At 36.6% G+C, this 24638-nt stretch overlaps 1 protein-coding gene and 2 non-coding genes across 5 annotated transcripts in view; all 3 read left to right on the forward strand.

Moving 5' to 3' along the window:
- XPR1 (xenotropic and polytropic retrovirus receptor 1) overlaps positions 1-24638 on the forward strand; it is a 219836-nt gene that overhangs the window by 177174 nt on the left and 18024 nt on the right. For all 3 annotated transcript variants that reach the window (XM_086693651.1, XM_086693653.1, XM_086693652.1), the window contains one exon: positions 22911-23077. In XM_086693651.1, coding sequence (XP_086549777.1) covers positions 22911-23077 — 167 coding nt within the window. The remainder of the gene's footprint in view (positions 1-22910; positions 23078-24638) is intronic.
- LOC112857985 (small Cajal body-specific RNA 17) lies at positions 8433-8574 on the forward strand. The gene has a single exon (XR_003223384.1).
- LOC112857981 (small Cajal body-specific RNA 18) lies at positions 8651-8731 on the forward strand. The gene has a single exon (XR_003223380.1).

The raw sequence follows: 24638 nt of genomic DNA on the forward strand, positions 1-24638 counted from the left end.
CTCTCTGGGATATGGCCAATATGTAACTGTTTTTACCCTGAATAATAGGCTGCTTTGCCAGACTTCCCAAATTTTAGTCTTGTTATAATAGAAACACCAATTTTTTAAAAATTCTCTAGGGAAACTTTTGTTTCATTAACTTAAAAAAAATATTTTTTTTTAATTTTTTTTTTTTTTTTTTTTTTGAGAGAGAGAAAGACAGAGTGCAAGCTGGGGAGGAGCAAAGAGAAGGGGAGACAGAATCCGAAGCCGACTCTAGGCTCCAAGCTTCAGCACAGAGCCTAATGGGGGCCTCAAACTCACAAACTGGGAGATCATGACCTGAGCTGACGTTGGACGCTCAACCAACCGAGCCACTCGGGCACCCCTCATTAACTTTTTTTTTAAACACACACACAAAACTTTTAAAAACAATGCATTTAGGGTGCTTGGGTGGCTCAGTCAGTCAAGTGTCCAACTTGGTTTCAGCTCAGGTCATGATCTTGCGGTTTTGTGGATTCAAGCCCCACATCAGGCTCTGCACTAGTAGCACAGAGCCTGCTTGGGATTCTCTCTCTCTCCCTCTCTTTCTGCCCCTCCCCCATTTGCGCTGTCTCTCTCTCTCTCAAAAAATAAATAAAAACTAAAAAAAAATTAAAAAGAAAACAATGCATTTGAATAAATGCTTTCACTTTTTTTTTTTTTTTTAATGTTTGTTTATTCTTGAGACAGAGACAGAGAGTGAACAGGGGAGGGGCAGAGAGAGAGGGATACATAGAAACTGAAACAGGCTCCAGGCTCTGAGCTGTCAGCACAGAGCCCGACACGGGGCTTGAACCCACGAATTGTGAGATCATGACCTGAGCCGAAGTCAGATGCTTAACCAACTGAGCCACCCAGGCGCCCCTAAATGCTTTCACATTTGACTTACTGTTGAAATAGCTCAAATCTTTAACCCTTTTGAAATTTGATATATTTGGCTGTAATTCCTATAGCCTAACTAATGCAGACAAGAAATAGATTTTTTTAAAGGATTCATTATTTGTCAATATTGGCTTAAATTCTGCCAGTGCTAAAATCAAATGTGATATTGTTTGTTTCGGATTATTAATTTGACTTTAGAAATATTTCTTGAGTAGCTTTTATCTACTTGGCATTGTGCTAATTTTAAATGGTTTTATAAATATTATACCAACAATCCCATTTATATTTCACCTTAAATTGCTTTGCTTTAAAAGTATTAATTACATCTTTGAATAAATTACATTTCCTTTGTATCTTCTTTGTCATGTTAAAAAAAAAAAAAAACTTAAAAAAAATAATACATATCCTTATACCCTGAGATCATTTTTGTCTTTTCGGTAGTCACCTTACACCTCTGTAGTCTACCATACAACTGGTAGATATAGTTTGTTAGCATTTCTGTATAAATTATGTTGTTTTGAAATACTCAAGCACAAAGTTTAAAGTTTAGAAATAACCTGTGTATTTCTTAGAAACAGGGAGAGAACTCTGTGATGCTTAAATTTAAGAAGTTGAACAGTATGAATTCAATTTATGGAACAATTTTACCTAACGGGAAAGGAATTTAAAGACAATTGCTTGCGGGGCGCCTGGGTGGCGCAGTCGGTTAAGCATCCGACTTCAGCCAGGTCACGATCTAGCGGTCCGTGAGTTCGAGCCCTGCGTCAGGCTCTGGGCTGATGGCTCGGAGCCTGGAGCCTGTTTCCGATTCTGTGTCTCCCTCTCTCTCTGCCCCTCCCCCGTTCATGCTCTGTCTCTCTCTGTCCCAAAAATAAATAAAAAACGTTGAAAAAAAAAATTAAAAAAAAAAAAAAAGACAATTGCTTGTAAACAGAATTTTAAATTTTCATTTCAATTTATTATATATAATTGTACATGAGAATATTGGTGGAAAGTATACACATCAATGAAAGTTATTGTGTCTAGATATTTTCAGCAGAAAGAAAAGAATAGGAAAAAATGAATAGGCAAATATAAGGGCTTAAGTAGTAGATTATATATGAATGAATCTCTTTGCTTCAGAGTTTTATAGTATAATACAGTAAGTATACTAATCAGCTATTGATACATCATATTCGCCCCAGAACTCAGTAGCTTAAAACAGCAGTAATTTATTCTCATTTATGCATCTGTGGGTCAGCTGGGAATTGGTGGAACTAGGCTGGACGTGGCTGGGTAGCTCTGTTTTAGGCAACTGTTCCTGCTGGGCTTTTGACTTTTCCCTACATGTTTGGTTTTTGTCTGTTATACGTGTTTCACCGTGGAGCCCCAACTAAAGGGACAGTAGTTACCCCAAGGAAACTCGTCCCATGGTACTAGCAGAAACAGTTTCTACTGCATACACATTTTAAGCATCTGCTTTCTTCATAGCTGCTAACCTCCTACTGGCTTAAGCAAGTCACATGTCTAGGCCCAAAGGAAGTCTGCCCATCCTGAAGCCATTATTAAACCCAACATCTATGGGGCAAGAATCATGAGCGAAGAGTGTTGGGGAGAATGGATACTTTTAAACTGTAACCTAATCTGACACAAAACAAATCAATTTTAACTAATTTTTTAATTGGAAAAGGATATAAACAGATAATTTTGTAGGCTAATTAAACATGGCTAATAAACATATGAAAAATGTTCTCCTTTACTGATTGCAAAAGAGATGAAAATTGAAATATTTAATCAAAGAAGTGATGATGCTTATTGCTATCAAGGATGTGGAGAGATGAACACTCATTCTGTTGATAGAGTATAAATTGGTAAGCAATTTGGTAATCATACCAGGAGTCTTAAAATCATTCATACTTTTTGAACTAGTAAGTCCCTTTCCATAACTTTTTCTAAGGAAATAATTAGAGAAGTGGCTAGAAGTTAACTTATGTTTACAGCATTATAAAGTAAAGAACTGAAATAATCTAATAAATGTCCATCAATAGGAATATAATATAGTACATAGAATATTATATAGTAGCTTGTCAAAAGTAATGCAAAGCACCTACAAACAGTAGATGAAGAATAATGATATTATTAAAAGGTAATATTTATTGAATGTTTCTATGGGCCAAACACTCTTTTAAGCATTTAACATGTATTAACTCATTTAATCCTCACAGCAGCCCTGTGAGGTATTAGAATCAGAGCTGGATGTAATTAAAGTGGCGAAAGCACATTTTATTCAGGAAGTTTTGAAGTAGAGGAAAAGAGATCTCAGTAGAGAGGTAGGCTCAATTCTGAATATAGAACAGACAAATGGGGATTTATAGCCAAGAAGAAGGGTCAGTGGTTGGAAAATTACTAAAAGGAAACATCAGGGGTGAGGGACGATTCTGGTTAAACTGACTTGACAGGAGGATTCTTGCTAAAGGAAGACCAGAGTGATTAGATGAAGGGTAGAGGATAAAGAATTTTGATAACTAGAATGATCAGATATTGAGGATAAGGGGTTCTCTCTAAAATGGCTTAGTGAGATTCTTGCTACAACTAGGTGACATAGGCTTGACAAGAACAGACACCAAGTTTGAGGCCTAGAGAGCTTGGAGGAGCCTAACTAGAGTTAGGTTAGGGAGTGCATCTTTGTCAGAGGTAAGCACTTGTCATTTTACAGGTGAAGAAATTGAAAACAGAGAGACTAAGTTACTTGCCAAAGTCATACATCTGTAAAGTGGAAGAACCCAGGTTATGAATCTTAATAAAACAGTGTAGTCCCCAAAATCAAGTAGCTGTTCAGTGACAAAGCTAGAATTCATACCCAGTGATTATTTTTAGTCTGTCATACTGCCTTCTAAGTTTATAGAATGCTCTGAGCTCTTCCCAAATGTTAAACTTGTGGTAAGCAAAGATCAGATCAGATAGAACGGTGTGGTATTCCTCCATGTTTCAAATAAATTTGTTTGAGAAAGCACAAAGCTACATTGGGAGAGAATAATTCAAGCAGTACTTTTAAGAGGATAGGCCCATTTTCTGATCCTTTCATCCTAATGGCCACCACATTCATGGAAAGCCAAAGACATTGCCAGGAACAGGAGTCAAAGACATTTATTAGTAAGAGCAAAGTGGAGTCAGCCCAAATATGTAAGTAATTTCTCTGCCAGATAATTGAAAGTCATTCTTGAATTGGAAGGAAGCAAATACTAACATACTAGTGTTGTTTCAAGTGATAAGAAAATGTTTTAATATGAATAATTAGAGTTGTATTCTTTGTTAGGGTTTTAAAATTCACTTAAGAAATACCTGAAGGGTGCCTGGGTGGCTCAGTCGGATGAGTGTCTGACTCTTGATTTTGGCTCAGGTCATGATTTTGGCTCAGGTCATGATCCCAGGATCATGGGATCAAGCCCTGTGTTGCTCTCTGCGCTGAGCATGGAGGCTGCTTAAGATTCTCTCTCCCTCTCTCTGTCCCTCTCTCCCTCCCTCTCTCTCTCTCTCTCTCTCCCTCTCCCTTTTTCTCTCCCTCTCTCTCCCTCTTTCTCTCTCTTTCTCTCCCTCCTCCCCTCATCTTCCCTGCCCCTCTCTCTTGCTCATGCTGTGCTCTCTCAAATAAAAAAAGAAAAAGGCAAAGAAATACCTGTGGTAACAATTAGGTATTTGTTAAAGCTGGCTATTTTCTTTTTTAATTTTTTTGAATGTTTATTTATTTTTGAGAGAGAGACAGAGCACGAGCAGGGGAGGAGCAGAGGGAGAAGGACACACAGAATCTGAAGCAGGCTCCAGCCTCTGAGCTGTCAGCACACAGCCTGATGTGGGGCTTGAACCCATAAACAGCAAGATCGTGACCTGAGCTGAAGTCGGATGCTCAACCGACTGAGCCACCCAGGCGCCCAAAGCTGGCTATTTTCTTGATATATATTGTTAAATAAGGAATGTTGCCAGCATGCTTCTTAGAATGTTGTGTACAAAATAGGAAAAGAAAGACTACTGGGGCACCTGGGTGGCTCAGTCGGTTAAGCATCCTACTTCAACTCAGGTCATGATGTCTCAGCTTGTGAGTTGAAGCCCTGCGTTGGGCTCTGTGCTAACATCTCAGAGCCTGGAGCCTGCTTCGGACTCTGTGTCTCCCTCTCTCTCTGCCCCTCCCCTGCTCGCTTTCTGTCTCTCTTTCAAAAATAAATAAACATTAAAAAAAAGTTTTGTTTTTTTTTTAAAGAAAAGACTACTGAGCTAATGCTTAGTTTCATTGGTACTTTGAGGTATAAGATACAGTTTTCATGGAAATTTTTAAAGGAATTTTTCTTATGTTGAAAGCAGTATTTTCTTAACATATTAAAAAAAATAGGGCTGCTACTTAATAGGAGGGAAGATGAAGCATCTACCTAGTGTTTAAATATCACATGGATGTGTTTCCTCATGTAGTATTCTCAAGACTGCCTGTAAATACTTTTTAGTTGCTTCTGAATAATAACCGTAAGCATAATTTCTTTTAAAGCAGAATTGTATTGCTTGAAATTATTTTGTCTCTACTCTCCTTAAAGGAAATGAACATCTACCAAACAAAGTGGAATACTGAAGCCTACTCAGTTTCATAGCTGGTGTAGAAAATACTGCATTACTGAGGAAATATGAACTGAAAGTCTAGGATCTGTTGTATAATCTTCTTTCCTTCTCAGTTATGAATACATAAACAGTCCATGACTTAAGATGGTTCAATTTAAAGATTTTTTGACTTCCTGATGATGTGAGAATGATATTCCTTCAGTAGAAACCATACTTCATGTTTTGAATTTTAATCTTTTCCCAGGCTAGCAATGTGCAGTATGATACTCTTCATGATGCTGGGCTGTGGCAGCGGCCACAGCTCTCAGTCAGCCACGCAGTCACAGGGGTAAACAACCAACACATGGAAATGTTCTGTTTCTCACTTTCAGTAGAGTGTTCAGTCAGTTACATGAGATATCCAACACTGTGTTATAAAATAGGCTTTGTGTTAGATGGTTTTGCCCAACTGTAGGCTAATGCAAGTGTTCTGAACACAGTAGATTAGGTATATTGAACCCATTCTTGACTCGATATTTTCAACTTCTCATGGGTTTATTGGGATGTAACCCCATTGTAAATAGAGGAAGATCTATATGATTAAGTATACTTCCTTCCTCAAGAACTGAAAAAACTTGATATCTGAAATCAGTGTTTTTTAATCTTTCATTAAACCTTCTGTTGCAGAAAGTGCAGTGTCTCCACCTCGAGAGCTACATCCATCTCTGCTCAATTTAATCAAGTCTTCTGACAGGAATTTCAAAAGCACCGTCTTAGTGAAAGGCACTATATTGTGCTGAGGGAGAGAATGTAGGCTTTACAGCTAAGTGGACTAAGACTAGGTTAACTTAGTCACTTACTAATTATGTCACCCGGAGAAAGTGACTTAACTTCTTAGAGTTAGAGGTTATAAAATTGAGATAGGGGCGCCTGGGTGGCTCAGTCGATTGAGCTTCCAACTTCAGCTCAGGTCATGATCTCACGGTCTGTAAGATTGAGCCCTGTGTCGGGCTCTGTGCTGACAGCTCAGAGCCTGGAGCCTCCTTCAGTTTCTGTGTCTCCCTCTCTCTCTGACCCTCCCCCATTCATGCTGTGTCTCTCTCTGTCTCAAAAATAAATAAACATTAAAAAAAATTTTTTTAATTGAGATAATAATTCCTACCTCAAATTTATTATGAGGATTAAATTGTGTAAATATAGCATAATTGATGGTAGTTGGTTATTGGTATCCTTTCCATGATCTGTGATGAAAGTGTGAAAAAATTCACATGTAAAATATTAGGAAAGGGGTTGCAACTACAGACATGGAGGAATTCAAAATAATTATGAGTAGATATCTGGATAAAATGCACAGTTTATTTTTAGGAAATTATAAATTAGCAAAATAAATGCAGGAAAACATAGAAAATATAAATTATAGATTAAGGACAGCTTTCCTTATTCCTGTGGTTCTTGTTGAAGTGTCAGACCCAAATGTTTTCACAAGTGAAACCTTTCAAAACTTTGAGGAACAGTTTGTGCCATTTAAAGTGTTTCAAAACTTGGGGCGCCTGGGTGGCGCAGTCGGTTAAGCGTCCGACTTCAGCCAGGTCACGATCTCGCGGTCTGTGAGTTCGAGCCCCGCGTCGGGCTCTGGGCTGATGGCTCGGAGCCTGGAGCCTGTTTCCGAGTCTGTGTCTCCCTCTCTCTCTGCCCCTCCCCTGTTCATGCTCTGTCTCTCTCTGTCCCAAATAAATAAATAAACGTTGAAAAAAAAAAAATTTAAAAAAAAAAATAAAGTGTTTCAAAACTTAAAAAAAGAAAGCATCTTTTTTCTTTTAAAAACCTGTGTAATTCAGAGAAAGATATTCCTCAGTAAAACTATATAACCCAGTCTTACTCATGAGTATACCTACAGAGATTCCAAATAAAACATTAGGAGCTAGAACCCACTGGAATATTAAAACAATAATATACCATGACTGAGATACTTTAGGGATAGTTTACCATGTCACCAGACTGGAGGAGAACAGCCATGTGATCATCTCAGCAAATGCCAAGGAGACCCTGACTAATTAAGAAATATATATATATATTTGTGAGGATCCATCTTAAATATAGAAGTACTATATTTTTTATACACAGACACAACTATCATGACTAAAGGTGAAATATTATAAACATTCTCATGGCACCTGGGTAGCTCAGTTGGTTAAGCGTCCAACTCTTGGTTTCTGCCCAGGTCATAATCTCACAGTTCGTGAGTTCGAGCCCTACATTGGGCTCTGCTCACAGCATGGAGCCTGTTTGGGATTCTGTCTCTCCCTCTCTCTGCCTCTCCTGCTTGCTCTCTCTGTCTCTCTCTCTCAAAATAAAATAAACTTAAAAAAAATTGTTTTCATAAATAAAATCTGGACTAACAAAGATATCTATCATCATCACTATTATTTAACATTCTTCTATTACTCTTATGCAAGAAATGAAAGAATATTAAAAATTTCTAGGGGCGCCTGGGTGGCGCAGTCGGTTAAGCGTCCGACTTCAGCCAGGTCACGATCTCGCGGTCTGTGAGTTCAAGCCCCGTGTCAGGCTCTGGGCTGATGGCTCGGAGCCTGGAGCCTGTTTCCGATTCTGTGTCTCCCTCTCTGTCTGCCCCTCCCCCGTTCATGCTCTGTCTCTCTCTGTCCCAAAAATAAATAAAAAACGTTGGAAAAAAAAAAAATTTCTAAAGCAGGAATAAAAATTAAATGTCAAAATTTATAAATAGTGATTGTCCAATGTTATCACTTTATTTTCCTTTCTATGAAATTTTTATGGTGAATGTATAATCTTTCTATAAATAGGAAAAACAGTTGTTTTCATTTAAAAAAAATGAAAAGGCCTTCTGGAAGCCTAGGCCTCTGGGCCTGAGAGGGGGCCCTGCGACTGGGAGCCGGAGGTGGGGGTGGTTGGCATCCAAGGGAGTATAGTGAGTGTCATAGGGCAGGGACGCCCCAAGTCCCCGAGATAGCCCCCAATGAGTTCGCGGTATCTTCCTTATATGATCAGGCCCCATTGCTGGTGTCGCCACTAACGCAGAGCCTGAGAAGATTATGAAAATGTGTCTGGCAAAGTGGGGCTGGGGACCGGGACCGGGAGATTAGGGGCAGCAGGTAGGCTGGAGATGAGGGAGCTTTAGGGAGGCCTCTGCAGCTGTAACTGTGAGACCTGGTCAATGATGACGTGACCACTGCGCAATCTGAGTTCTAGGAACCTGGTGATGGAATGTGCTGAGAGCGGACTGAGACCAGGCAAAAAGATATTAATAATAATTTTAAAAAATTAAAAGGCCTGAACTATATTTCTGAAGCTCTTTTAGCTCCTTATTTTTTTTTTTTTAAGTTTATTTGTTTCAGAGAGAGAGCATGAGCAGGGGAGGGACAGACAGAGCTAGAATCCCAAGCAGGTTCCATACTGTCAACGCAAAGGCTGACCAGAGGCTTGATCTCATGAACCTTGAGAGATCATGACCTGAGCCGAAATCAAGAGTCGGAGGCTTAACCACTGAGCCACCAAGGCACCCTGCTTTTAGCCCCTTATATTTTATTATTCTAATAGAGCTATTTGCCAGTACATAGCTTCTTGGCACTCATTATTTCATTTTGTATCTAATATCAACCCTGAAAGGAAGTAAAACAGATACTATTTATTATATTTTTTTAAAGCTAGGAAGGTTAAATTGCCTGACCCAGGTCACATGGCAGAAGTAGCAAAACCAGAATTCTCGGTCTCTGAATATACTCCTTTTTACACACTAAAAAGTTATATTTCCAACAAGGCAGCATGATGTATTGCTGTGATTCTCAAACTTTAGTATGTATATGAATCACCATAGATTGTTACTTAAAAATGCTTCATTCTCAGGCCCAACTTCAGTTATTTTTAGTAGGATTAGGATGATGACTCCAAAATTTGCCTTTTTAACATGTGCCTCATGTTGTTTCTGCTGACCACACTTAAGTAAATACTAGTAGAATTTAAAGAATAGAGATTATAAATGGATATGGTGTTGAGGAAATACGGAAACTACTGAGTTTGGATATTGCTTCCTCCTACTGTACTGTTTAGGAGATCTTGGACAGCCAAGCAATGAATGGTAGGGAAGCAATAGAACATATTAAATGAGAACATGGGCTTTGGATTAGTACCTTGGACATGTTACCTGATAACAGCAGTCCCCGCTTCATAAAAAGGCTCTAAGGAAATAGGTGTAAAGTTCCTTAGGGAGGAATGAGAAGGCAGGGCAGAGACAGACCAAAAGTGTTACTACTCTAATGGAAGTCTCAACAACAACCCAAAAAACTCCAGAAAGTATCAAGGATTCTTTACTGAGAAAAAGATTTTATGTTTTTCCATCAGCTTTTATTCTGCTTAAAGTAATTAGAGACTGTTTAAACTTTTTATTTTTAATTAAATCTCAAAGCGTATTGATGACTACAATTGATTAGATGGTTCCTAGAATAAGTATTTGAATAGATGTTTCAGAAGTACTGGCAGAGTTTGAAATAATATAGGTTTTGCTCCTAACATTTAATTAGACAGAAAAGGTAATTTGAAAGAAAAGGTATTTGAAAGAAAAGCAATGAAGGTTTCTATAAAAAGGCATTACAGTCTTGGACTGTTTCACTCTGAGACTAAGAATTGTTTCAGATGGCATTTTTAGATGTGATATGTTATACTAGTATAGAATGTTGGCAAGTTGTATGGAAAATGGTGGAAAAGATTTTGGCATTCCCTCTCTCTCTAGGCATGCCTCATATTATATATATTCTCACTTCTTTTTAAATCTGTTAATTAGCCATAATGTAGAATATATATTGTTATTATTTTTTACATTTCTAGATTCCATTTTTGTGATCTATATTCTTTATTCAACTCTAATTACTGTACCCTACTATTATTGCTGCTAAAACCTTATCCAATCTTATTTCCATTTTTAATTGACTATAACTTTAGCTTGTGTTTATGACTTGATTTTTTCCAGTTCAATTAAGAAAAAAGTTACTAGTCATATGAATGTACTACCTGAAGCTTTCTTACAGCTTCATAAAATAAGCACTTGAGACCTTGTCAAAAGTTTATAGGATCCACGGGGAACCTGGGTGGCTCAGTCGGTTGGGCATCTAACTTCAGCTCAGGTCATGATCTCCCGGTTCGTGAGTTTGAGCCCCACATCGAGCTCACTGCTGTCAGCCTGTCGTCACAAAACCTGCTTCCCATCCTCTTTCCTCCTCCCTCTGCCCCTCCCCCACTTGTGCTCACCCTAAAATAAATACTTTTTTTAAAAAGTTTATAGGATCCTTATATTGCCTCTTTTTTTTTTTTTGAAAGCCAGAGAGAGTAGGGACAGAGAAAGAATCTCAAGCAGGCTCCACAGAGCCCAACACGGGGCTTGTCATGACCTGAGCTAAAATCAAGAGTTGTATGCTCAACTGACTGAGGCACCCAGGTGCCCCAGGATCCTTATATTTCTTTGTAAAGTGATTATGGTTGATACCATTCCATTTACTTAATAAATGAAACTGTGTCTCTTCGTAGGAGAAAAGGCAGAAACACATAATTTTATCCACTCCAGAAATATTGTTATTTGGTTGTACTACTAAATGAGTTTGGAAAGGCAGCAATCAATCTTAATCACTGAAGAGATCCTTTTATTATTGACAAGCCAATAAATAAGAATTATAACAAATAGTAAATTGAATATAAATACAACTTAGTAGTTGAATTGCCTTCTTGTTTACCTCTGTCACATCTATTTTATTCAACAAACATTTATAAAACACCTAGAGTGTTTTAGACTGTGTTTGATGCTAGACATGTATAGATGAACACAACATATCTTTTAAGACTCCTTCTGGAGCTCCTAGTTTCATAAGGGAGAACAACAAAATAGAACGTAAATTATCAGTATTATGTAATGTACTGAGGTGGTTCACAAGAGGGAGTGGTTAACTCAGTAAGGGTTTTAGAGAAACAGCCAAGTTATATTTTTTAATTAAACTTTTTATTTTGAGATAATTATAGATTCACATGTAGTTGTTAGAAATAATAGAGAGCTCAGGGAGCCTGGGTGGCTCAGTTGGTTAAGCATCTGACTTTAGCTCAGGTCATTATCTCACGGTTTGTGAGTTCAAGCCCCGCGTTGTTGGGCTTTCTTGCTGACAGCTCAGAGCCTGGAGCCTGCTTTGGATTCTCTGTCTCCCTCCCTCTCTCTCTGTCTTCCCAGGGCTCCCCTGCTTGTGCTCTGCCTCTCTCTCAAATATAAATAAACATTTAAAAAATGTTTTTAAAAATAGTAGTCCATGTAACCTTCATAGAGGTTCTCCAATGATATTACAAAAGTATGTACAATATCACAATCAGGATATTGACATTGATACAGACTAGTACAGAAAGTTTCTATCACCACAAGGATCCCTCATATTACCTTTTTGTCTTCCCTCCTACCCCCACTTTCTCCCACCCCCCCCAGCAATCCATTTAATAATTTTATCATTTCAAGAGTGTTAATATAAATGGGATCATATAGTCCTTTTGAGAACTGCTTTTTTTCACTTAGCATAATTCTCTGGAGATTCATCCAGGCTGTTGCACAAATCAAACTTGTTCCTTTTTATTGCTAAGTAGTGTTTCGTGATGTGAATAGACTATAGTTTAACCATTCACCCACTGAATGACATTTATGTTGTTTCTAAGTTAGTTCAGGCTGTTAATGGACATAGCTGCTATAAACATCCATATACAGGTTTTGATGAACATAAATTGTCATATCTCTGTGATTAATCCCCAAGCGTGTGGTAGCTGCATGTTTAAGAAAAACTACCAAACTATTTTCAGAATGGTTGTACCATTTTACATTCTCATCAGCAATGTATGAGTGGTCTGGTTTCTCTGCATCCCTGCCAGCCTTTGTTGATGCCACTTTTTAAAATTTTAGCCATTCTGATAGGTGTGTAATGATATCTTATTGTGGTTTTAATTCTGTTGCACATCTTTTCATAGGCTTATTTGGTATGTACATCCTCTTCTGTAAACTGTCTCTTCATGTCTTTTGCCCATTTTTGAATAGGATTGTTTGGTTCTTTATTGAATTATTAGAGTTCTTTATATTTCAGATACTAGCACTTTGTTAGATAACATTTACAAGGATTTTCTTTCTAGTATTTTTAATGATTAATGGGCCTGAGTTTTTAGTAGAGTTTTAGATTTGCGGAATAATTGAGCAGATAGTAAGTACATAGAGTTCCCTATACCCGCCCCACCCCGTCCCATCTCATTGTCATACAGTTACCTCGGTCATTAACATCGTGTATTACATTAAAATTAACTTTTTATGTTGTAGAGTTTTGCGGGTTTTGAAAAATGCATAATGATACATATCTACTGTAACAGTTTCATATGGAATAGTTTCATTATCCTAAACATCCCCTATGTTTCACCCATTCATCTCTTTCTTTCCTCCTTCTTCCCCCTGAGTAACCACTCATCTTTTTACTATCTCTACAAATGTGCCTTTTCCAAAATGTCCTGTTGTTGGAGCCATACAGTGTGTAGCCTTTTCAGATGATTCCTTTCACTTAGCAGTAGGCATCTAAGGTTCTTCTGATGTCTTTTTGTGTCTTGATAGTTCATTTCTTTTTATCGCTAAATAATGTTCTGTTGTACCACTTTTGTTCATTCATTTGCCTGCTAAAAGGCATCTTAGTTGCTTCCAGTTTTTCATAATTATGAATGAATCTGCTGTAAATGTGTGCTGGTTTTTGTGTGGTCATAATTTTTCAACTTAACCTAGGTGTACAGTTATGATAAGGCTATGTTTAGTTTTTTGTAAGAAACTGCCAAACTGTCTCCCAAACTGGCTGTACCATATTGCTTCCTATCAGCAGTGCGTGAGAGTTCTTGTTGCCTGCACCATGTCAACATTTGGTAGTCAATTTTTGGGGTTTTAGCCAGTCAGTTAGGTGCATAGTGGTATCTCATTGCTGTTCTACTTTGTAATTTCCTTTTTTTTTTTTTTAACTGTTTATTTTTGAGAGAGAGAGAATGTGAGCAGGGGAGGGGAGGGGTGGAGAGAGAGGGAGACACAGATTCCAAAGCAGGCTCTAGGCTCTGAGCTGTCAGCACAGAGTCTGATGTGGGTCTTGAGCTCACACACTGTGAGATCGTGACCTGAGCTGAAGTCGGACGCTCAACCGACTAAGCCACCCAGGTGCCCATCTACTCTGTAATTTCCTAATGACATCTGATGTTGAACATCTTCTCATATACATATTTGTTATATGTGTATCTTCTTTGGTCAGGTGTTTGTTCAGACCTCTCCGCCATTTTTTAATTGGGTTATTTGTTTCATTATCGTTGAACTTTAAGAATTCTTCGTATATTTTGGATACAAGTCATTGGGTAGTATCTGCCGATATTTTTTCCCAGTCTGCAGCCTGTCTTTTCATCCTCTTAACATGGTCTTACACAAATCAAAAGTTTTTGATTTCTATGAAGTTAAGCTTATCAGTTTCTCCTTTACAGATCATGCCTTCGGTTTCAAGTCCAGGAACTCTTTGCCTAGCCCTAGATCCTGTAGGTTTTCTGTGTTTTTTTTCCTAAGTTTGTGATCCATTTTGAGTAAATTTTTACATAAGGTGTATGACAGATTGAGGTTCGTATTTTTGCCTATGGATGTCTAATTGCCCCAGCACCTTTTATTCAAAGGGCTATTTTTCCTACATCAAATTGCTTGTGTGCCTTTGTCAAAAATTAGTTGGGCATATTTGTGTGAGTCTATTTCTGAGCTCTCTATTCTGTTCTATTGATCTATGTATAAGCGTAAGGGGTACAGTGTGTTACTTTGATGCATTTATATATTGTAATATGATTGCTGATACAGCATGATCACATGTAATTATAGTACGATATTATTGTCTGTTGTTAGTTCCATGGTTAAATTTATAAGTATTTTATTTTATTGTTTTAATGCCATTATGGGTGGGTTGATTTTCCTTATTTTTCAGATGTTTCATCATTAGTGTAAACAAATGCAGTTGATTTGTATATGTTGATTTTGTATCCTGCTGATTTATTGAAATCATTGATGAATTTCAACTGTTTTTTGACTGTTGGGAGTTTTCTTTTTCTTTTTTTAAGTTTATTTATTTATTTTTGAGAGAGAGAGAGAGCACATGAATGGGGAGAAGAGGTAGAGGAAAAGAGAATCTCACGGGGATTCAATCCGGGGCTCAATCCCACGACCCTGAGATCATGACCTGAGCTGATATCAAGAGTTGGATGCTTAACTGACTGAGCCACCCGGGCACTTCTCCTGGATTTTCTGTATAGAGGATCATATCATCAGCAAATAATGACAGTTTTACTTCTTCCTTTCTAATTTTGGATGCCTTTTATTTCTATGTCTTGCCTAATTGCTCTAGCTAAGACTTTGAGTACTGTATTGAATAGGAGTGGTCAGAGTGGACATCCTTGCCTTGTTCCTGATCTTAGGGGAAACACTTTCAATTTTTCTCCATTGAATGTAATGTTAGCTGTGGGTTATGTTGTATATGGCCCTTATTATATTGAAGTCTGTTATCTTCTATACCCAGTCTGTTAAAGAGTTTTTGTCATGAAAGGATGTTATATTTTGCTTTTTCTGCATCTGTTGAGATGATGTGATTTTTATCTTTCATTTATTGATATGTATATTATCTTAATGATTTGTATATGTTGAACCATCCTTACAAGCCAGAAATAAATCTCACTTGGTCATGATATATAATCCTTTTAATGTGTTTGTGAATTCAGTTTGCTAATATTTTGTTGACAATTTTTCATCTATTCATCAAGGATATTGGTCTATAGTTTTCTTGTGGTGTCTTTATCTGATTTTGGTATCAAAATAATGATGGCTTCTTAGAATGAGTGTGGAAGTGTTTTCTCCTAGATGTTTTGGAAGTTTGAGGAGCATCGGTATTAATTCTTTGAATGTTTGGTAGAATTCTCCAGTGAAGCTCTCTGGTCCTGGAGTTGTCTGTGTCGGGAGTTTTTGATTACTCATTCAGCCTCTTTACCCATTATTAGTCTGTTCAGATTTTCTATTTCTTCCTGATTCAGTCTTGGCAGGTTGTATGTTTCTAGGCATGTTTCTGCATTATGTAATTTGTTGGCATAAAAGTGTTCATAGTATCTCTTATGAGTCTGTATTTTTATAGTATCTGTTGTAAGGTCTCCTCTTTCATTTCTAGTTTATCTGAGTCCTCTTTTTTTCTTAGTATAACTAAAGATTTGTCAATTTTGTTAATTTTTTGAAAGCCGGCTTTTAGTTTTATTGATCCTTTGTATTGTTTTTCCGGTCTTTATTTCATTCATTTCTGCTCTGATTTCTTATTATTCCCTTCCTTTGAACTAACTTTGGGCATAATTTCCCCTTTTTTTTCCTAGTTCCCTGAGGTATAAATTTAGATGATTTATTTGAGATCTTTCTAATTTTTTAATATATGCATTTGTTACAAATGTTCCTCCCCAAACTGCGTTTTGCTTTAACCCACAATATTTGATATGTTGTATTTTCATTTTCAGTTGAGATAATTTTTTATTTCCCTTTTGATTTCTTTTTTGACCCAGTAGTTGTTTACAAGTGTGTTACTTAGTTCCACATATTTGTAGATATTGTTACTTAGCTCTTGTTGATTTCTAGTTTCATACCATTGAGGTCAGAGAAGAAAATTGGCATGATTTTGGTCTTCTTAAATTTGCTATGATTTGGGAGTGCCTGGGTGGCTCAGTTGGTTGATCTTCCCTGTCTGAACACTGTCTTAAAGGAATTCTACCTGTCTTTCCTATTACCATTTTCTTTTTTCTTTGTCACTTTTCACTGTGTGAAATTACCTTACTGTATATCTGATAATTGTCTATGCCCATTAAGTAGTAAGCTTCATGGGGGCAGGAAATTTGTTCATTAATGAATAAGATTTACTACCATGTGCATGTAGTAGGTGCTCACTCACTGGATGGATGGATGGATGGTTGGTTTCTACACTGTTTGACATGGCTCTCTCTCTCTGCCTCATAAACCTATTTAGCTCAAGATTGTTAACTTTCAAGACTCCACTCAAGTAGTACCTCCTTCAGGAAGTTTTTCCTGGCTGTTACCCCTCCTGAAAGCCTGGTTTATTGATTGATTTCCTCCACTGTGCACAGTTCTACATTTGTACTTACATGCTGTGTTTTTATTTTATAACTCTTTTCTTTTACACTTAAGCCCTTAATAGTTCTTCACTATATACATCCCCATTCTCTAAAATATACCTGGAACCCAGTAGACATTCACCATATGTTTGTTGAATATAGAAATAAATTTGTCTTTTGAGTTATCTTATAACTATATAGTAAACAATGCAGCTTATAGTAGACATTAAACATTTGTTGCATGAAAAAATGAATTCCTCTGTACTATTTTTTATTATAAAAACAATGTAGCAATATTAAAGACTTGTTTAAGTTTTCTCTAAAATATCACTACCCTAATAGCAACTATTTTCCTTAGCCCACTTTTTTCTTTTTCTTCTTAATTATACAAGTAAAACATGGATGTGTATATATCACTATAAAAATAGAATTCAGATAATTCAGAAATGCTTGAAAGTGACTCCCCTTAATAATCTTCCTTTATCAGGGATAGACACCTCTGTCTTTTTCTACAAACATAATTTTATATACAGAATGAAGTAATATATGTATAGTATTTAAATTCTGTTTTTCATAGACCATAGAAATGTTTTTAATATTACTTCATGGTTTTATAGAACTGCCTTTTCATTTTAGAATTGAGATGGACATAGAGAAAGCTGACTAGTACAAAAAAGTTCCTTGGATAAAGATTCCTATTTCTAGTTTCCTCATTTATCCGTAGACCTAATGATTTCCTTTTTTTTCTTTAATTTTTTTAATGTTTATTTATTTTTGAGAGACAGAACATGAGCAGGGGAGGGCAGAGAGAGATGAGGACACAGATTCCAAAGCAGGCTCCAGGCTCTGAGCTGTCAGCACAGAGTCCAACGTGGGGCTTGAACTCATGAGCTGTGAGATCATGACCTGAGCCCAAGCCGGATGCTTAACTGACTGAGCTACCCAGGCACCCCTAATGATTTCCATTTTTGTCTCAATCATTTTAAGATTATGGATTCTCTATAATCACAGAGTTGGAAAGAGGCAGAGTCTGGATTCAGACCCAGATTTTCTCACTTCAAATCCAGTTATCTTTACACTTACTATCTCTCGAAATTTAAGCTTTCTTAACTATAAAACAGGAATAATAATGTCTTTCTTGCCTGTTCTGAGGATAAATATGATAATCACCTAAGAAGGTATAATACATGTGACCTCACGTTTTAACTAAAACAGGGGAGCCTGGGTGGCTCAGTCAGTTGAGCATCCAACTCTTGATTTTAGATCAGGTTATGATTCCAGGGTTGTGGATTGAGCCCCATGTCGGGCTCTGAGCTGAGCGTGGAACCTGCTTAAGATATTCTCTCTCTCTCTCTCTCTCTCTCTCTCTCTCTCTCCCTCTCCCTCTCTCTCCCTCTCCCTTTCCCCCACCTCTCTCTCCCCCCCCCTTCCCTCTCCCTTGCTCACACACTCACTATGTCTCTAAAATTAAAAAGAAACATACATACACACTAAAGATCAAGGAAGTATTATATCTATTAATTTTTAGAGAACCATATTAATCTTACAGTTTAGTGTTTTGATGTTTTAGGTTATGGGACTAAAGCTGGATTTGCTAGATGCCAAACTCGTTCATAACTCAGCTTGGCTGTGTAGGTTTGGGTTTTGAAAACAGTGTCCAGTCTATTTTGTTTTTTTATTTAATTTCAGATTAAAAACCAGTAAACTGTTATCAGAGTAGAAAGATTTTGGTTGAAAAGAACACCATTCACTTTCTCTTAACACAGTCCCACTTTTTTCATTTTTTAAAATACCTTCCCTGAAAAAAAAAATACAATAAAACCAAATGTCTTTCCTGAAACGTGGTTCAGGATGATTTTCATATGTAATTTTCCTGGTTTCTCTCTCAGCACTTTTCCTAACATGTTATTTTGTTTTATCCCTTTTATGATAATGATGGGTACAAAACCCTAAGAAGCTTGTTTTTATTTGTTTTAGATTCAGTAGATACCATTGCCATAAATATTTCCAGCATGAATTATGCTTCTAACATGGTGGGTGTATAATAGAAGCTCAGGATAGAATAGCAATGACTTGATTTTTTGTGATTCTGAACATCACTAAAGTGTTAGCCAAGAGAGAATTAGATGTAATTGCTTGCCTAAAGTGATAATATCTTTCTAGTGCATTCCCTGAATACCAATAAAGGCATATGATTTCAGGGAAAAGCACTCCTCATTTGGGAGATGGGAAAGATCAAATAAGGGTAATAATTAAAAAGAGACCAAAATGTAACACATGTAGACTAGGTATATGCTAATCATTATTTGAAGAAGTAAAGTAAAACATTTCTTATTCCAAAATAATCTGTTGGAATACCTGCCTTTTAAAAAGTGAGTAAGGCCTTGTATGTGTTTCACAGAAATTTCATGGAAATAATATGAGCTTAGAAAGGAAAGAAGCACTTGACCCATTATATCATTTTAAGAATTACACTCTAAGAATAGGACTTGTGTTTAAAAGCTAAGACATTAAAAAAACTAGCACATTGATTTTTGTTTCATTATTAATTCTTTTCTTTTGAACTCCCCCCCCACATACAATCTCCTTTTATATAATAATTTGAATTTGATGATTTCTTTAGTAATTAGAAAAGAAAACCAGCTTTCAGTAAAAACTTGATGTTACCTGAACTTACTTGAGAAATACTAATTTTTTATCTCTTGATGAATATGTTTATTCTCATTTCATTACTTTTACTAGAAAACAGAAATATAGTTTATTGTGAAAATGAAATGAGATAATATATATAAAGTGCCTGGCACATAGTAAGCATTCACTTTTTAATTTTAATTTATTTTAATTTTTTTTAATGTTTATTCATTTTTGGAGAGAGAGGTGGAGACAAGGCACGAGTGGGGGAGGGACACAGAGAGAGGGAGACACAGGGTAGGAAGCAGGCTTCAGGCTCTGAGCTGTCAGCACAGAGCCTGATGCAGGGCTCAAACCCACGAACCACGAGATCATGACCTGAGCCGAAGTCAGATGCTTAACTGACTGAGCCACCCAGGAGCCCCTTAAATTTCTTTTTTTTTTTTTTTAATTTTTAATTAAAAAAAAATTGTTTTTGAATTTATTTATTTTTGAGAGACAGAAAGAGACAGAGCATGAGCGGGGGAGGGGCAGAGAGAGAGGGAGACACAGAATCCGAAACAGGCTCCAGGCTCTGAGCCATCAGCATAGAGCCTGACGCAGGGGTCAAACCCACAAACCACGAGATCATGACCTGAGCCGAAGTTGGACGCTTAACCAATTGAGCCACCAGGCGCCCAAGCATTCACTTTTTAAAGAAAGAGTTGCAGATATAATTTACAGTTAAGTTGCTTGTCTTTCTCTCTTTGTGTTGATCTTGTTTTGAAAATATAGAAACAGTGTGAACTTTATTAAAGTGCTGAATTTGCTTTATTCTTTGCAAACCTTAGTAGATAAGTTATAAAAATTTTTAATGCAATCATGATGTTGATTACTGAATAATACTTAGCTAGACTCTGTCTATAGAGTGAAATAAACATGTCAGAACACATCCAACTAAACTAGATAAATAAATATTTTGTTAGGCCTTTTATATTGATAATTTATGTGGCACAATGTTGTAGTATAAATATTCAACACAATTCAACACAATTGGTGAAGAAGAGTTTTTGTGGAAATAGTTTAAACCTGGGGCAACTGGGTGTCTCAGTTGTTTAAGTGTCTGACTTCTGCTTAGGTCATGATCTTGCGTTCACGAGTTCGAGCCCCACGTCGGGCTCTGTGCTGACAGCTCAGAGCCTGGAAGCCTGCTTCAAAATCTGTGTCTCCCTCTTTTTCTGCCCCTCCCCTGCTTGCACTCTGTCACTCTCTCTCTCAAGAATAAATAAACATTAAAAAGAATTTTAAAAAAAAGAAATAGTTTAAACCTGAAAATGTGTTTATGTCTAAGCTTGACTGTTCATTAGTATCACTGTGGACCATTTAAAAAGTATTGGTTTCTGGGTCCAGAAGAAGCTAAACAGTGTTGTGCCAGCTCTTAGGTAGGAGTAGGGATAAGAGGTACTGATCTGTAGTGTTTGTTGATTTCCATGGTGTAAATACTTCCACCATAGCCAGGTTAAGCTACTAAGATAACATTGAATGTTGGGGAAAGATGTATATCAGCACAGCATTATATAATATTCCCATTATACAGATAAAATAAACATACCATAATCCAAAAAAAGATAAAAGCAAAATTTAGTAAATTAATTAGGAAGTAATGAATTTTGAGTTATTACCTTTGCTTTTAATAGAACTAATTGTAAGTTTATGTAATTTAATTTTTAATAATAAGTTTAACAATCAGCTTAGTTTTGAAATTATAACAGTTCTTATGAGCTGGTATGAACTGATTAACACTAGAACTCTAACATATCTGTATTTTTAAAATCAGCTGTAATTCTGATGCAGGCAACCTGCCAGCTTATTTTTTTTAAATACAGATCTGATCTTAAGTGCCAAGAGAGCATTCCATAATCAGACCCCAAGTGTCTTTTCCTGTCTCATTTTATTTATTTTTTAAGCCTCTTTTTTTTATTATTTACTTACTTTGAAAGAGAAAGAGAGAGAATCCTAAGCAGGGTCTGTGCTGTCGGCACTGAGCCCAACGTGGGGCTCCGTCTCACAAACGGTGAGATCATGAACTGAGCCGAAATCAAGAGTCAGATGCTTCACCAACTGAGCCACCAAGATGCCCCTCCAGCCTCATTTTAAATCAGACCCCTTATCTTATATCCTCCATATTTCCCCCACACTATATTTAGATTACTTGCAGCTCCTCAAACACATCTTGTACTTTCCCACCCTTAGGACTGTTCATTATCTTCCTTCAGCTTTGAATGTCCTTGCCTCATCTGCCTGACTTTTGTAACACTGTTTATTCTTCTACAAATAACTCAAATGCTACTTCCCCTTACTTCCTGCTGTTGGAAACGTTCCTGTTCTCCTTGATGTTCCCCTAGTGCTTTGTTTATACTTCATTTTGAGCTCAAGTTTATCAATAACAAATGGCTATTTTCACTCACTGTAATATAAATTTCTAAAGGGTGCCTTTGAATCATACTGTACTCAATTAATACTTTAATACCTAAAAATGATTAATAAAAACTTGTTTCAGTAGGAAGAATTTTATTTTTTTAAATTTATTTATTTTTTTAGTAATCTCTACACCCAGTATGGGGCTTGAATTCACAACCCGGAGATCAGGAGTCACATACTCTTCCAATTCAGCCAGCCAGGCACCCTTTAATTTATTGTAATAGGAAGGATTGTGGTTAGGGCATGATACATCCTTATTTTCTATGCCTTTGGGAAACTAACCAAAATTTTAACTTTTTTGAATTAGATGTTTCATACCTCTTTTTCCTGATAATTGAGGACTGTATTAGTAGTTATATACCTATATCCTGCACCTAGAAAACACAAATAACATCATGATGACTCTCAAAACTTAGCAAAGAATTTCCTTAGAGAATATATGAAGTACTTAAGAGTGAAAAATACTAAATTATATAAGTACATACACAAATTATTTTTATTCTGATTTAGTGTACTTTATAGTGTCCCCAGCGTTTTGTATCTATAAACAACCTCTAAAGAAACAAAAATATGCTTTGTGAATGAGAGAAATTTGCTTTTATATATGTCCTTAAGGATAAATTTCTCATCAGTCTGTTGCTTTCTGGCATTTTATCTAGAATTAAAAGTATCTAGTTGCCTTCACAGTAAGTATTGACGAGATCTAAGTGTACCAAGGAAATGTTCTAAAATAAAAACAATGTAAGAATTTGTTGAAACACATGTGATACATTTCTTACTAGTGGGGTTTCATAATTTTTTTTCATCTTTGACCCTAACCTGCCACCTGATGGCAAAAATTAAAATGACATCTTTTGTAATATTCAAAACTTCCATTGCAGTTATTTGGATTTTTATGTATTCAGCATACAGCCTCCAAAAATGCACATCTGTACAAATTATATGTACTTGATAAATGCTTGTACTTCAGGAAAATGTACTTCAGGAGAATCAGATTTACTATTTAACTTCTATTAGTGTCCCTAACCAGGGATATTTATATAAAATCTTACTTCCTTTATGGAGCTGTATAAAGAAAGAATCTGCTTTTTAAATGAGTTTATTTAATGAAGAATTTTACTTTAATCTAGTAATTTTCTCTTTTACTTTTCCATTTTCTTTAGAGCGAGGTCACTCAGACACCATGGTATTCTTTTACCTTTGGATTGTGTTTTGTATCATCAGTTCCTGCTATACCCTCATCTGGGATCTGAAGATGGACTGGGGTCTCTTTGATAAGAATGCTGGAGAAAACACCTTTCTCCGGGAAGAGATTGTATACCCCCAAAAAGTATGTACAAAAGTGTTTGTATTTGTTTTTTAAAAAAAACCCAAAAACTCAAGTGTATCACCAGCTAAACCCTATTATGGTACATACCTAATCCCAACCTAATATACTTAGAAAAAAAACAACTAATTACCAAAAAATACTAATGCATTCTGTCAACAAAAATGTCAGGTTTTTACCAACTGCTGGGCACTATAGAAAATAAAAACAAAGTAAAGTTCTGGTTCTCAAAGAGGCCATAAACTATGTTAAACAGGTAAGTAGACAAATTGCAATATAATGTGGTAAAGTCTAGAACAGAGGAATAAATAACTTACAAAATTTGTGACCTAATTTTGACATGTAGTTCCCTCTATCTCAGATACCCTCTTCTCTCCCCTTTGTCTGCCTTGCAAACTCCTGCTCCCCCTTTTTCATTTTATTTATTTTTAAGTGAAGTTATCATTGACAGAGTGTTACATTAGTTTCATGTGTACAACACAGTGATTCAACAACTCTGTATGTTCTGCTATGCTCACAAGTGTAGCTACCATCCTTCACCATGTAGCACTCTTATAATACTGTTGACTGTATCCCCTATGCTGTACCTTTCATCCTAGTGACCTATTTACTCCCTATCTGAAGCCTGTATCCTTCCACTCCCCTTCACCCATTTTGTCCATTCCTTTACCTCCCACCGCTTTGGCAACTATAAGTTTGTTCTGTGTATTTATGGGTCTGTTTATGCTTTTTGTTTATTAATTTGTTTTTTAGAGTCCCCATAAGTGAAATCATATGGTATTTGTCTTGCTCTTCTGACTTATTTCACTTAGCATAGTACCTTCAGGTCCATCCATATTGTTGTAAATGACAGTATCTCATCCTTTTTATAGCTGAGGAATAAATTGTCCAGTGTGTGTGTGTGTATACATCTTTATCCATTCATCATCAATGGATACTTGGGTTGCTTCCATATCTTGGCTGTTGTAAATAATTCTTCAGTAAAACAAAGGAATACAGATACCTTTTTGTATTAGTGTTTTTGTTTTCTTTGGGTAAATACCCAGTAATGGAATTACTGAATCATATGGTATTTCTGTTTCTTTTTCTCCATACTGTTTTCCTCAGTGGTTGCACCAATTGCATTGCCACCAACAGTGCACAAGAGTTTCTTTTTCCCCACATCCTCTCCTGTTCCTCCTTTTAAAAGTCAGCTTAGGGGCGCCTGGGTGGCGCAGTCGGTTAAGCGTCCGACTTCAGCCAGGTCACGATCTCGCGGTCCGTGAGTTCGAGCCCCGCGTCGGGCTCTGGGCTGATGGCTCAGAGCCTGGAGCCTGTTTCCGATTCTGTGTCTCCCTCTCTCTCTGCCCCTCACCCGTTCATGCTCTGTCTCTCTCTGTCCCAAAAAATAAATAAATGTTGAAAAAAAAAAATTAAAAAAATAAATAAATAAATAAATAAAAGCTTAAGTGTTTCTGTCTCTGAAAAGACTATTTTTCCAAGCATATTTAGCCATTTGTCCTAATCCCATTTTACCCTCTACAAACTTCTGTTACAGCAATTATCACATTGTGTTATAATTATC

Source organism: Puma concolor, chromosome E4 (genome assembly GCF_028749965.1).
Source record: "Puma concolor isolate L17-30 chromosome E4, mPumCon1.1.hap2, whole genome shotgun sequence".
Classification (NCBI taxonomy): Eukaryota; Metazoa; Chordata; class Mammalia; order Carnivora; family Felidae; genus Puma; species Puma concolor.